Below are 11,226 nucleotides of genomic sequence, written 5' to 3'. Positions count from 1 at the left end.
CTTCACCTCACTGTGCAATACCTTTTGTGCAATACTTTTGTAAATAGTCAACAGTGCAATAGACTCAATACTTGAAATGTGCAATTCACTTGTATTTTTATTTTTTATTCCTATTTATTCTATTTATCCCCTTCGTATATTTTATTTATATTGTCTCTGTATTTATATATATATGTGTGTGTGTGTGTGTATATATATATATATAATATTCTGTAACTCTGTAACTTCTGTCGGTGCTGTGCTTTTCTGGAAATCGAATTTCCCAGAGGAACCCACCCGAGGGATTAATAAAGTTCTATCTAATCTAATCTAATAGAGTTTCCGCTCCACTGCCTTATTTCATACGGGTCCACATTACCGATGCACACTATTTTTTCCAAGTACGGCCGGTCTTGGCGTCTGGGCGCAATCGGTCGCGATACAGCCCTTTGTCTTTTGCGCTGATTTTAATTTCTCTTTGATATTTGGGCATATTGGGGCCCGATGAATGTAAAAACAAAGAATTACCAGATTTTTTTTAACTTACTTTTGTTTTTAAGAAAAACGAGAGCCACAAATGAGGATATTCATTTAAGATTATGATAGAACGGTAGCAGTATAATGTTCTCGTAAGTGGATATCAGGCCCATGTAGAGCAAAATTGAGTATTTTTGTCTAAATAACCCAAATGTGATGTCCACATATGTGGACGGCAGGTCCTAGGAGGTTAAGCATGGTTCTGATAGTCCTGCTTCCAACACAGTAGTGTGTTTGTTTTGATTTGTGGCCTTCTGTCATGGCGCCGCGATCCCACAATGCAATGCGGCGTGACGTCAACTCCAAAGCCCAAAACGGGATGACGTCGTAACCTGTGTTTTAACGCATGCGCAGATCAACCAGGAAGCGGTAGTGTTGGCGAAATGCAATCCCTCGGTTATGTTTCGTACTAAAGAAGACTAACAGGCAGGTATTTATAACACTGCCCTGTTTTCTCATGTTATGGACAGTAGCCTCAAAAAATAATTTCCGAATATTTAAAAGAACAAGCGTGTTTTATCGGCGTTTATTGGCACAAAGGTGACGATTTAAAGGCTAGTGATGCAAGGCCACCTCTGTGCTAATAGAGCTGTGTGTTGAATTTTGTGTGTTTGAACAGTCTAACTTACCGTCCTGCCAATTTTCGGGTGATTTTTATAAGTTTTATGAGTATTATTGGACATGGCAATGGAGTTTAAATTATCTCAAAAGCTGGAAGTTGATTTAAAAACTGTCGACTAATTTGCCGTAAGTTTGTTTTGTTAGTTCTTAAGTCACTAAGTCTTTGTAAAAGTGAAATATAACTACGTATTTTAGCAAAGTGTCGGTGTTTAAATTCTGTGTATTTAGGTCTGTGTAGGTTCTCAGACGCCAAGATCATGGTAATGTAAGTCGCGTTTTTCCCCAAACGCCTTAGATTGCAAGAGTACAAAACACGTATTTTCTCTTGTGAGTAGGTAAAGGAGAGGAAGCACTGTATCAAATAAGCTTAAATTAAAGCAAGAGTACTTTTAAAACATCATTCAGTAGTTATTATAGCTATCTAGTGTAATCATTATTATTATTATTTGTTAAATTAGTGAACAGAAACCCCCCCAGCACCAATACTTGTTGTTAAGCAGGGAGTGTTTTTTTGTCTTGGTGAAATTGTGGATATACAGTACTGTGCTAAAATATTGAAGCTAGCCTCATTTGTGGCTATTGGCGGCTTTTTTTTTTTTTTTTTTTTTTTTTTTTTTTTTTTTTTTTTAAAAAGAAAAACAAATTTTCAGTCCAGTCATTGTACCTGATTATTTTCAGAGGAACTTTTATTTATTTATTTTTGTTTGTTTGATAAGCCACTTAACACTGACCTGTGAATTATTCAAGAATAGGAGAGCCCAACTCAGTGTTGTGTCTGCACATAACAAACAACTGAGCAAAGAGCCAATTTTAAAATATATTTCTAGCCACTTTATTACTTGCTGCCTCTCACAAAAACACAGAATTTGTGCCCATTTACTTATTTGAATATACAACAAATGCCCAGGATAATGCTGTTTGACAGGGACAAAATTTTATTTTTTGCACCAAAGAAGTGTTAGCTGAAAACTTGGCATATCTCAGCGTGGTGTGCAGCGTGTCTTTAAAAGCAAAAGGAAGGTAGACAAGTGGAGGACAAAAGAAGAAGTGGCAGGCTTAAAAACCTGCCCACAGCTGATTAACAGTATCTCAAAGTCACGTTCTTTAGAATAAGGGGGGGAAAAAATGCAGCAAAGACCTGACACAGGACCTGAGAGATGCATCTGGGCTTGCAGTTGATCCATATACTGCTTACTGAAGCCGCATCAGAAATGGTGTCAGTGTGAGGGTGGCTGTCAAAAAATTACTCTTAAGGAAGGGAAATTGGAAGAAAATGTTATGGTATGCCAAATGACACAATAACCAGACTGAAAATCCCTGTGAGCCCTGTTGCAACAGTGCTTATTGAGTCATAGTTTGACAGAGAATAAACAAAAACAGCCAACATCCACATAAATCTCTTGGATTACTTAAAGAATTGACCTGAAAGCTTGCCTGATACATAGATTTCTTGGAATATAAAGGTCATCTTACTGAATATTGAAGTTTTAAAAAATTCTTTGGCAGTATAATAATCATAATGTAAAGGGGAAGTCTGATAAACATGTGTGCGTGCATCGTTGTATGTATTCCAGCAGGTTTGGCTGGATCCATTTCCAGTCGCAGCCATGGCATGCTGCCCCTTGTGCCCCAGGCTGTGCTCCCGCTCATCAGCCTACACTCTTGCTCTCGGGCTAGGCTTTGTAACACTGGGGACCAGCCGCATCCTACTTCTGAAAATGTCTGCCAATGCCGGTGATTACCTGACAGTAAACACATGCACACAACTTTTTTTTTTCCACAGCTGGATAAAAAGATTTAAAAAACAGTGTTAATGTGTTGGTAGCTTGCTCAGCACGTGTCTTCACATTTTGTTCTTTTTGCAGAAAACAAGTATGACTTCCTCCCAGCATCTGTAAATCTGCTTGCCGAGGCTCTTAAACTGCTCTTCTGTCTGGTCATGTCAGTCAGGGTCATAGTCCGAGGTAAACTTTGATGCCTGCGTGTGTGTCCTAGTTGGGATCAGCTTATGTTCTGGTTTCATATCACATCTCAAAGTGTTTTCTCACCTGCGGTGTTTTGTCTGTTTAAATCAAACTCTAGTTCGTTTTCCCTCCTTGGTGTAGTTCGTTCGTGCAGGTGTGACTGCACTCAGGAGCGGATGAAAAGAACAGCACCGAGACCCTTTGGAGGAAGTGGTCTCAGTACAGTTCCAAATTGACTCCAGAGCGGTTCGTTTATGGTGTGAAGGTGTAGTTTGAGCTATAAAAAAACCCCCATAGCAATGTATGCTTTGTAATCTCAGCATCGAAAGGTACTATAGATGTGCAAAGGTCTGTACGAGCTAGCAGCTAACCATGAAATAAATGTAAATTCTCTGTGTTCAGCACCTTCTTCCTGCGTTTACTTTTGTTGCTCCCAGCCCGACAAATCTGGCTGCTGAGCAAACTGAACATTGTCACATTGTTTGTAGTGACGCAGTTTGGTTTGTGTGGAGTTCACTTGATTTCTTCTCTGTGTGGAAACAAACCCAATCACAGCGAAAAGCTAAAAGTTTACAAACTCATCAAGTGGCTAGGACCAGAGTAAATGAACTATAGATGTGAAAACACCCTCAGTTTCAGATATCTGGGCAAACTGCTTGAATGTGGAAGAAGTTAAAAAGAAACTAAGATAATGTTGGAAGTGTGATTACAAGTTTGCCTATGAAAATAAAGAAAACATAGCAGTTAAATATGACTGATCTGTTTTTAAGGTTAAAAGCCCCATTTTTGTGGTTTCATTTGTGTAAATTTTCATCTCAAACTTACAAAGAGAGAATCTTTCTGTCAGACTGGCCCAATTTCCTGTAGAGGACCATTATTAATGAATTATTAATTATGTGTTATTTATTATAAAGTCCTGTGTCTCCAGAATTTTGGGATTGTACCTATTAGTTTATCATACATAGGTGTGACTGCCTGTTGAAATTATTTTTAGATTTCAATACATCTGCTAGCTTGGATCGTAGAAGGCACTAAAAATCTAAACTAATAAAGTCTATAGGAGACAGGTTAGTGAATGATGGCCAGTCAAAATAAGGTCAACCCTCCAATTAAAGGTCAGTGGCAACAGGAATGTTGAATTAACCATTACAAAATAGAAGGGATCAATAATCTGGGTATTGGTATTTATCATGTCTCGAATATGACAAAAACCACGACAAGTCTTACAACTAATATTTGTGTTCATAAGTTCATCTGACCTCATTCTGTGTTCCATGAGTGAAGGATGTTCGTTGACTCTTTCTTTCTGTTACTACAGAGGGCCGATCATGCAGAGATTTGGGTTGTGCCTCCAGCTCTTCCTTCCTCAGCTCCCTGAAGTGGGCCGTCCCTGCTTTCCTTTACTTTCTTGACAACCTCATCATCTTCTATGTTATGAGCTACCTGCAGCCCGTCAGTACAGATAAGATATTTAAGATGTTTGCTAAATGATAGCTGCTAGAGGGAAATGTGGTTGCCTGGACTGCAAATTTTTTTAACCCTTTGTTAACATCCAAATCTCATTTTCCAGTTTGTAGATTTGAGCTTTTCATATCAGACTGGCATTAACAAAATGTCCTGCACATTTGATGCTTTAAATGTGCTGAGCTGCTGCTGTTCTTTTTGTTCCCAGGCTATGGCAGTGTTGTTCTCCAACTTTGTCATCCTGACCACAGCTGTGCTCTTTAGAATAGTTTTGAAGTAAGTTTCACTTTTAACTCAACTGTTCTTCAGAAACATGTTGTGTGTGTTTGATTGTGGAATGAGAGGTGATATTTTAAGATTTTATTTGGTTGGTCTCTTGAGGAAAAAAGACATTTTTTTCATGTTTTCCAATTGTAAGCGGACCAAAGTGTGCATGTGAGTGAGAATGGTCTCCTATACCATGGAACACTGTTACTGAATGTGTTTTGCTTGTCCCAGTGCACTAAAGCACTCACAGGTAATTTGATCTTCAGGCTGTTATTTTTATTACTGTATATCATAAGCTAATAGATTAAGCGTCATTTGTTTTTTGTTTTTTACTTGGCCTTTTCCTACAGGAGGCGCCTGTCTTGGGTTCAGTGGGCAGCGTTGGTTATTCTCTTCCTGTCCATCGTTTCCTTGACAACAGGATCAGGAGGCAAGCAAAACTCAATAGCTGTTCCCAGTCTTCACTCAAACCCACTTTCTAGCCCCTCCAACTCTTGCCTACTCTACACCCAGCTTCTGGAGGAGATGAAGAACAGCAGGTAAAAGTGAAGCATGCAGGATTATTTAACCTTTACTTAACTAGGAAGTAGGTCTTCGGAGCTTTAAAATATTTTTGCAGCAGAACAATTTTCCAGAACAAGATGAGCAGCAGCACGAAATAGAACAATACACACCCAGTGAGCATATTTATACACATGAGATAAAGAATAAAGTGTAGAAACTTAAGTAAAACATTTCAAAACTATGAAAACATCATGGCAGGTCAAATGTAGTGAGGCTGCAAAACATTTATCACTGTATTCAAATAATTTCTAATCACCTTGAATTCATTTAGTGAGATCAGTCCCCTCAAATGTAGTTGATTTTGCAGCTCATGCTGGGAAGCTGAATATTAAACTGCCCACAGCTGTAGGGAGAGATGGAAAGATTATATGTATCAGTTCCAACTATTTTAGCAGGTCTTTTATGCAAAGGGAGAAGAAAAGGTTTGGTAATCTAATAAATGACACATATCTGTCATATTTGTAATATTAGATTTAAATGATGGTGTTTTTGACTGCTGCATCGAGAAAGTATTCTGTAAGTAAAATGGCGCAGAGAGCTTTGGGAAATTCTGAGCACTTCTTTTGCAACTTGATAACATTTTTGTATTATTTATTAATCTACAGTGAAATACTGTAATGTACACGTTACATTAAATACGCTTTTTCACATCTTTGTTCCTTTACACTGCCAGTATATCATGGGCATCAACCCTGCCCGGCCAGGCCTGGAGGGACAAAGTAGTATCGAAGCTTCAATCTCTGGGTGTGGGTCACATCCTGCTCATCCTCCAGTGCTTCATCTCTGCCATGGCCAACATATACAATGAGAAGATTCTCAAAGAAGGAGAGCAGCTCACTGAAAGCATCTTCATACAGAACAGTAAACTGTGAGAAGCTGCTTGTGAAGAAAATGGGAAAGCAGAGGACACGTGGATGACTTTGGTGCTAACATCAGTCGTTTTTACTGCGTGTTTTTTAGGTATGCCTTTGGTGTGGTGTTTAATGGTCTGACTCTTGGGCTCAACAGCGAGGCACGAGGTCTCACCATGCACTGTGGCCTCCTACATGGACATAACATTTATTCCCTGGGCTTGGTGCTGGTCACTGGTGAGTAATGGTGGATTAATGACTCGCACTGTCATCACAAATTTGTATTTTTTCTTTCCCCATTAGTCAGATTTGTCAGTTTCTTCCAAAATGTCAGTGTTAAACAAAAGTGGACCAAAACAGCTTCAACATTTATTCTACTTTTGGACATCATGCAGTCATTGGGACCACAAAATTACATTTAACATTTTTAACTTTTGGTGTTTCTGCCTATCACAAGATTGATAACTTCAGTCAGCACTGTAAGGCAAGGCAAGGCAAGTTTATTTGTATAGCACAATTCAACAACAAGGTGATTCAAAGTGCTTTACAGAGACATTAGAAACAGGAACAAATAAAAAGCATGATTTAAAATTGATTAAAACAAGCAAATAAACTAACTAACTAATTAACAAACAAACAAACAAACAAACAAACAAACAAACAAAACAGTATATAAAATCAAAACAGATAAAATCAGAACAGTAGATAAAATCAGTAGTTAAATGTAAGTTTTGAAATTTAAGCTTAAAGTGTGGATTTGGTGCTTTATTCAAATGCAGCTGAGAACAGGTGAGTCTTCAACCTGGATTTAAATAAACTGAGTGTTTCAGCTGATCTGAGGCTTTCTGGGAGTTTGTTCCAGATATAAGGAGCATAAAAGCTGAATGCAGCTTCTCCGTGTCTGGTTCTGACTCTGGGAACTGATAAAAGACCGGATCCAGATGACCTGAGGGATCTGGATGGTTCATACTGGGTCAGGAGGTCATTGATGTATTTTGGTCCTAAACCATTCAGAGCTTTATAGGCCAGCATCAGAACTTTAAAGTCTATCCTCTGACGGACAGGCAGCCAGTGTAAGGACCTCAGAGCTGGACTGATGTGGTCCACTTTTTTGGTCTTAGTGAGGACTCGAGCAGCAGAGTTCTGAATGAGCTGTAGTTGTCTGACTGATTTTTTAGGTAGACCTGTAAAGATGCTGTTACAGTAATCAAGCCTACTAAAGATGAATGCATGGACTAGTTTTTCCAGGTCCTGTTGAGACATCAGATCTTTTATCCTTGATATATTCTTGAGGTGATAGTAAGCTGACTTTGTTATTGTCTTAATGTGTTTTTCTAAGTTTAGGTCTGCATCCATCACTACACCCAAATTTCTCGCCTGGTTTGTGGTTTTTAGATGTATAGATTGAAGTTCTCTGGTGACCTGTAATCGTTTTTCTTTGGCGCCAAAGACTATTACCTCAGTTTTGTTTTTGTTTAGCTGGAGAAAATTGTGGCACAACCAGTCATTGATTTCCTCAATGCATTTACCAAGAGCCTGTACAGGGCCTCGGTCTCCTGGTGACATTGTGATATATATTTGTGTGTCATCTGCATAGCTGTGATAGTTTATTTTGTTGTTGTTTATAATCTGTGCCAGTGGGAGCATGTAGATGTTAAACAGAAGGGGTCCCAAGATGGAACCTTGGGGAACTCCACATGTGATACTTGTCTGCTCAGATGTAGTGCATCATTCTCACATCAGAGGGACATTTGAATACTGTTTTATACAGCATATGACTGGAAGATGAATATCAAGCAGGCATAAGTGTGATGTTTATTGAACTGAGATCTCCTACTGTCATTTCTGTTGCTGGAGATGTCCACTCTAATTTAATTTAATTAGTTTGCTGCTTTGAATTATATGCAAACATGTCCATGTGGATTATAGAAGTTGCTTGAGGAAGAGAAAATATGTTCATCAAAAGAAGACAGTTGAGGTACTCGGGGCATCTAACCAGGATTCCTCCTGGACTCCTAGGTAGGTGAGGTGTTTTTGGCCATGTCCTACTGGGAGGAGGTCTCAGCGGGCTTGGGGAATACTGTGTCCTCCAGGATGAGCTGGAAGGGATGGCTGGGTTGAAGGAAGTCTGTCAAATTGATAAGCAGAGGAAGTGGTGCAGCACCTGGTTCTGTTTGTAGAAGCTCAGATGTAGGGGCAGCCAATCAGATGAAAGCTGGCGTAAATAGAGGAGGGGTCGGAGTGGGAGCTCCAAAAGACTGTAGCATGCAAAACCACTACTTTGTACAATTTCTGTCGTCTACAGACAAAATCATCTTAACTTGTGATCTTGTAAGCTGCTGGTACTTGAGTTGTTTTATGCCTCTGAACAGAACCTGGTGGGTATTTGGTCCTGCTTCTGGCATCAGTGCTAAGCTACACTAATCCAGCTGCTGGATGTAATTTGTTATTAACTGGACTAGTTCATTTATCTATCTCTAGTATGCATTTGAAGAACTCATAATCTTCTGTGTTCTCCCTAGCTGCCCTGGGCTTATCCGTGGCCTTCATCTTAAAATTCAGAGACAACATGTTCCATGTGCTGACTGGCCAGATCACTACTGTTCTGGTCACAGGCCTCTCCCTCTTCCTCTTTGACTTCCACCCTTCGCTGGACTTCTTCTTCCAGGCACCCACTGTCCTGCTGGCCATCTTTATCTACAATGCCAGCTGGCACAAGGACCTGGAATATAGCCTGCAGCGAGAGAAACTACGGGTCATCAACGGGGAGGTGTTTGAGAGGTCAAGAGGGGTAGGAGACAAACCACATATCCTCAGTAGTCACGCACACAAGCCCACACACTCCTTTTCCTCACACAACTTCGCTCACCTAACCCCGATGTATATCCACTTCCTCTACTCCCGCCCACATACCAAGTGCTCTGCAGGAAACTTGGCTCTTGTTTCTCTGTAATGTCATTTCTTGAGTGCAGGAGGAAACCTGATTCCCAGCTATGAAAATAGCATTCAGGCTCATGCTGGAGCCTTGCTTCATATAATTCCTTTAGTAGTCAAGTGTTTTTTGATGGAAGAAGCTATTTAACAATACAGTAGTCTGTGGGGATACTATCCTGGAATTCTTTTCATCCCCAGCGTCCCCAGGAAGAAACCCTGTAATTCATGTGAAATGCCAGGTTTCAGGTGTTTGTTTCTTTGCTAGAGCACTAACAAAAATACCCTCTCCATTGGCAGCCATGGCTTTAAAATGCACGGTACTTCCCTGGTGTTTTTCGGGGAGCAAATACTGCCCTCCACTTTCTGAAGACAGAAAAAAGATGTGCACAGTGCCTCATTGTCTGCAGATTTGTCCACTGGATTTGACCACTTGTGCATTCATTCTGATGCCTTGTCTCTTTTTTGTGTTGCAGGACGGTGAGGAGCTCGAGCTCCTGACAAAGGCAAATGCAGACAGTGAATCTGATGAAGAGTCCTTGTAGTAATGATAGCGCTAGTAGTATCCAGAGGATACTCTGCATCTTTCCTGCTGCTGGTGTCGAACTGCACAATTGACTGGATGGAACATGGTCACAGATTGTCTGTGAAAGCATTTATTTGAACAGTGATAAGCAGGTAAACGGTGAAAGATACTGTTGCTAGATTATATGATAGACTCCTAGAATTAAAAACAAACAAGGTGTTTAATAACAGAATTAGCAAAATCTGTATATTTTGGAAACGTGCCTGTCTGTGGATGACTGCTGTCATTCATATGGGGGAAAGTACCAGCAACGCTGTTTGTTGGAAAATAAGTGATAAGTGATACTTTTGGATTCATTATGGATTTCTTTTATGGACAGTGTATTTCTTTACATGATTCCTGTTGTACATGCTGCCATCTGACTGCTTGCTGGTGCTGGACGTCTAAGGACCAGAAACTGCAGTTTCAAGATTGTTTTGATAATAGATGTCCAACGCACCCCCCCCCAAATCTCAGCCTTCATGAAACTCCACTCTTGTCCATCAGCCTTGTTTCCACTCCGTTCTGCAGTCATGAATGGATGTAGGAGCTCCTTTAACTGTCTGGACATTTGCAGCTCAAATAATTTCACATGGTGATGAATAGAACCACAAAGAAGACGCAGAGTTTTCATCAAGGTGGATAAAAGAAATTGTCTTTTATTTGGTGATCTCAATTCTGGAATCACAAAAGAAGAAACTCAACCAAAAGGAAAAAAGGAACAGAGGCAACTATTAAGTCCAAAGTAAAAGGGGAAAGAAAGAAAATACCACTCACATTACTACGAGAGGCAAAAAAAAAGTTGTTTTTCATTGTTGAAAAAAGGAAAGCAGAGCTGCAGCTTTTTATAGGACCTCAAATTTCCCCCAAAACAATAGGAGGCTTGCTAAAATTTAGTACACCCGACATTAGGTGGAAACAAAAAATATAAATGAATGTTTTATACATCTGGCACCTGGACTATTATTTTCATTGGACTATTGGTGTTTATTTTCTGAGCCAGAATAAGTGGTATTGATATAATTGCCACTAATGCCTGACTTTCTGTCAGCACCACAAACTCCCTGCTTCTCTTACTTGGGGCTTGAATATTTTCTTGTTAAACTGTAAAATAACATTGTCTAAAGATTGTTGTTTGTGCCATTAAAATCCTCACGTGTGAATGCATTTTCTTGTAAAATAAATGGCAAGTTGTTTTACTTCTGTGCAAGTAATGCAATTTAATACAATCGCTGATGTCTTGTCATAAATTTATGTGCATTTATTTAAATACTGAGGTTTTCTGGAGGAAGACCTAAAGGGTACTAGCTGCTCTAACTCCATGTTTTTATTCTATTACTTTGCACATACTTGATAGCTGTTTTAGCTCAATATCAGTTCCTCTTAGATATTTTACCCACCTGCTGAATAACAGTGTTCCACACCCACTAACATTATACAGATCCAAGAGAAAAGAGACTGTAACGCAGTCTGATGTCTAAGC

The 11,226-nt window shown here is 39.6% G+C and overlaps 1 protein-coding gene across 4 annotated transcripts; it reads left to right on the top strand.

Moving 5' to 3' along the window:
* The first annotated feature begins 859 nt into the window (after positions 1 to 859).
* slc35a5 (solute carrier family 35 member A5) lies at positions 860 to 10,977 on the top strand. Of its 4 annotated transcripts, none has more exons than XM_004572972.5 (10): positions 860 to 946; positions 2,715 to 2,871; positions 3,003 to 3,101; positions 4,420 to 4,553; positions 4,774 to 4,841; positions 5,183 to 5,371; positions 6,070 to 6,264; positions 6,357 to 6,484; positions 8,770 to 9,038; positions 9,655 to 10,977. In XM_004572972.5, exons 2-10 carry the CDS (start codon positions 2,745 to 2,747, stop codon positions 9,721 to 9,723), a joined length of 1,278 nt encoding a protein of 425 aa, XP_004573029.1. In that variant the 5' UTR covers positions 860 to 946; positions 2,715 to 2,744; the 3' UTR covers positions 9,724 to 10,977. The 4 variants fall into 4 exon arrangements, with proteins under 4 accessions (XP_004573029.1, XP_023009582.1, XP_004573028.1 ...); XM_023153814.3 differs by having other exon boundaries at positions 866 to 942; positions 2,712 to 2,871; XM_004572971.5 differs by having other exon boundaries at positions 867 to 942.
* The last annotated feature ends 249 nt before the right edge of the window (positions 10,978 to 11,226 follow it).

The sequence above is a fragment of the Maylandia zebra genome, linkage group LG16, assembly GCF_041146795.1.
Source record: "Maylandia zebra isolate NMK-2024a linkage group LG16, Mzebra_GT3a, whole genome shotgun sequence".
Taxonomy (NCBI): domain Eukaryota; kingdom Metazoa; phylum Chordata; class Actinopteri; order Cichliformes; family Cichlidae; genus Maylandia; species Maylandia zebra.
Note: the sequence above shows the minus strand (reverse complement) of the source record. Positions and strands in the feature narration are given on the sequence as shown.

Excerpts from the sequence above, each read along its gene's own strand:
- slc35a5 (XM_004572972.5), top strand. The coding sequence starts at position 2,745 with ATGGCATGCTGCCCCTTGTGCCCCAGGCTGTGCTCCCGCTCATCAGCC. Across the intron at positions 3,102-4,419 it reads AGTCAGGGTCATAGTCCGAG|AGGGCCGATCATGCAGAGAT; the intron begins GTAAACTTTGAT and ends CTGTTACTACAG. Across the intron at positions 4,842-5,182 it reads CTCTTTAGAATAGTTTTGAA|GAGGCGCCTGTCTTGGGTTC; the intron begins GTAAGTTTCACT and ends CTTTTCCTACAG.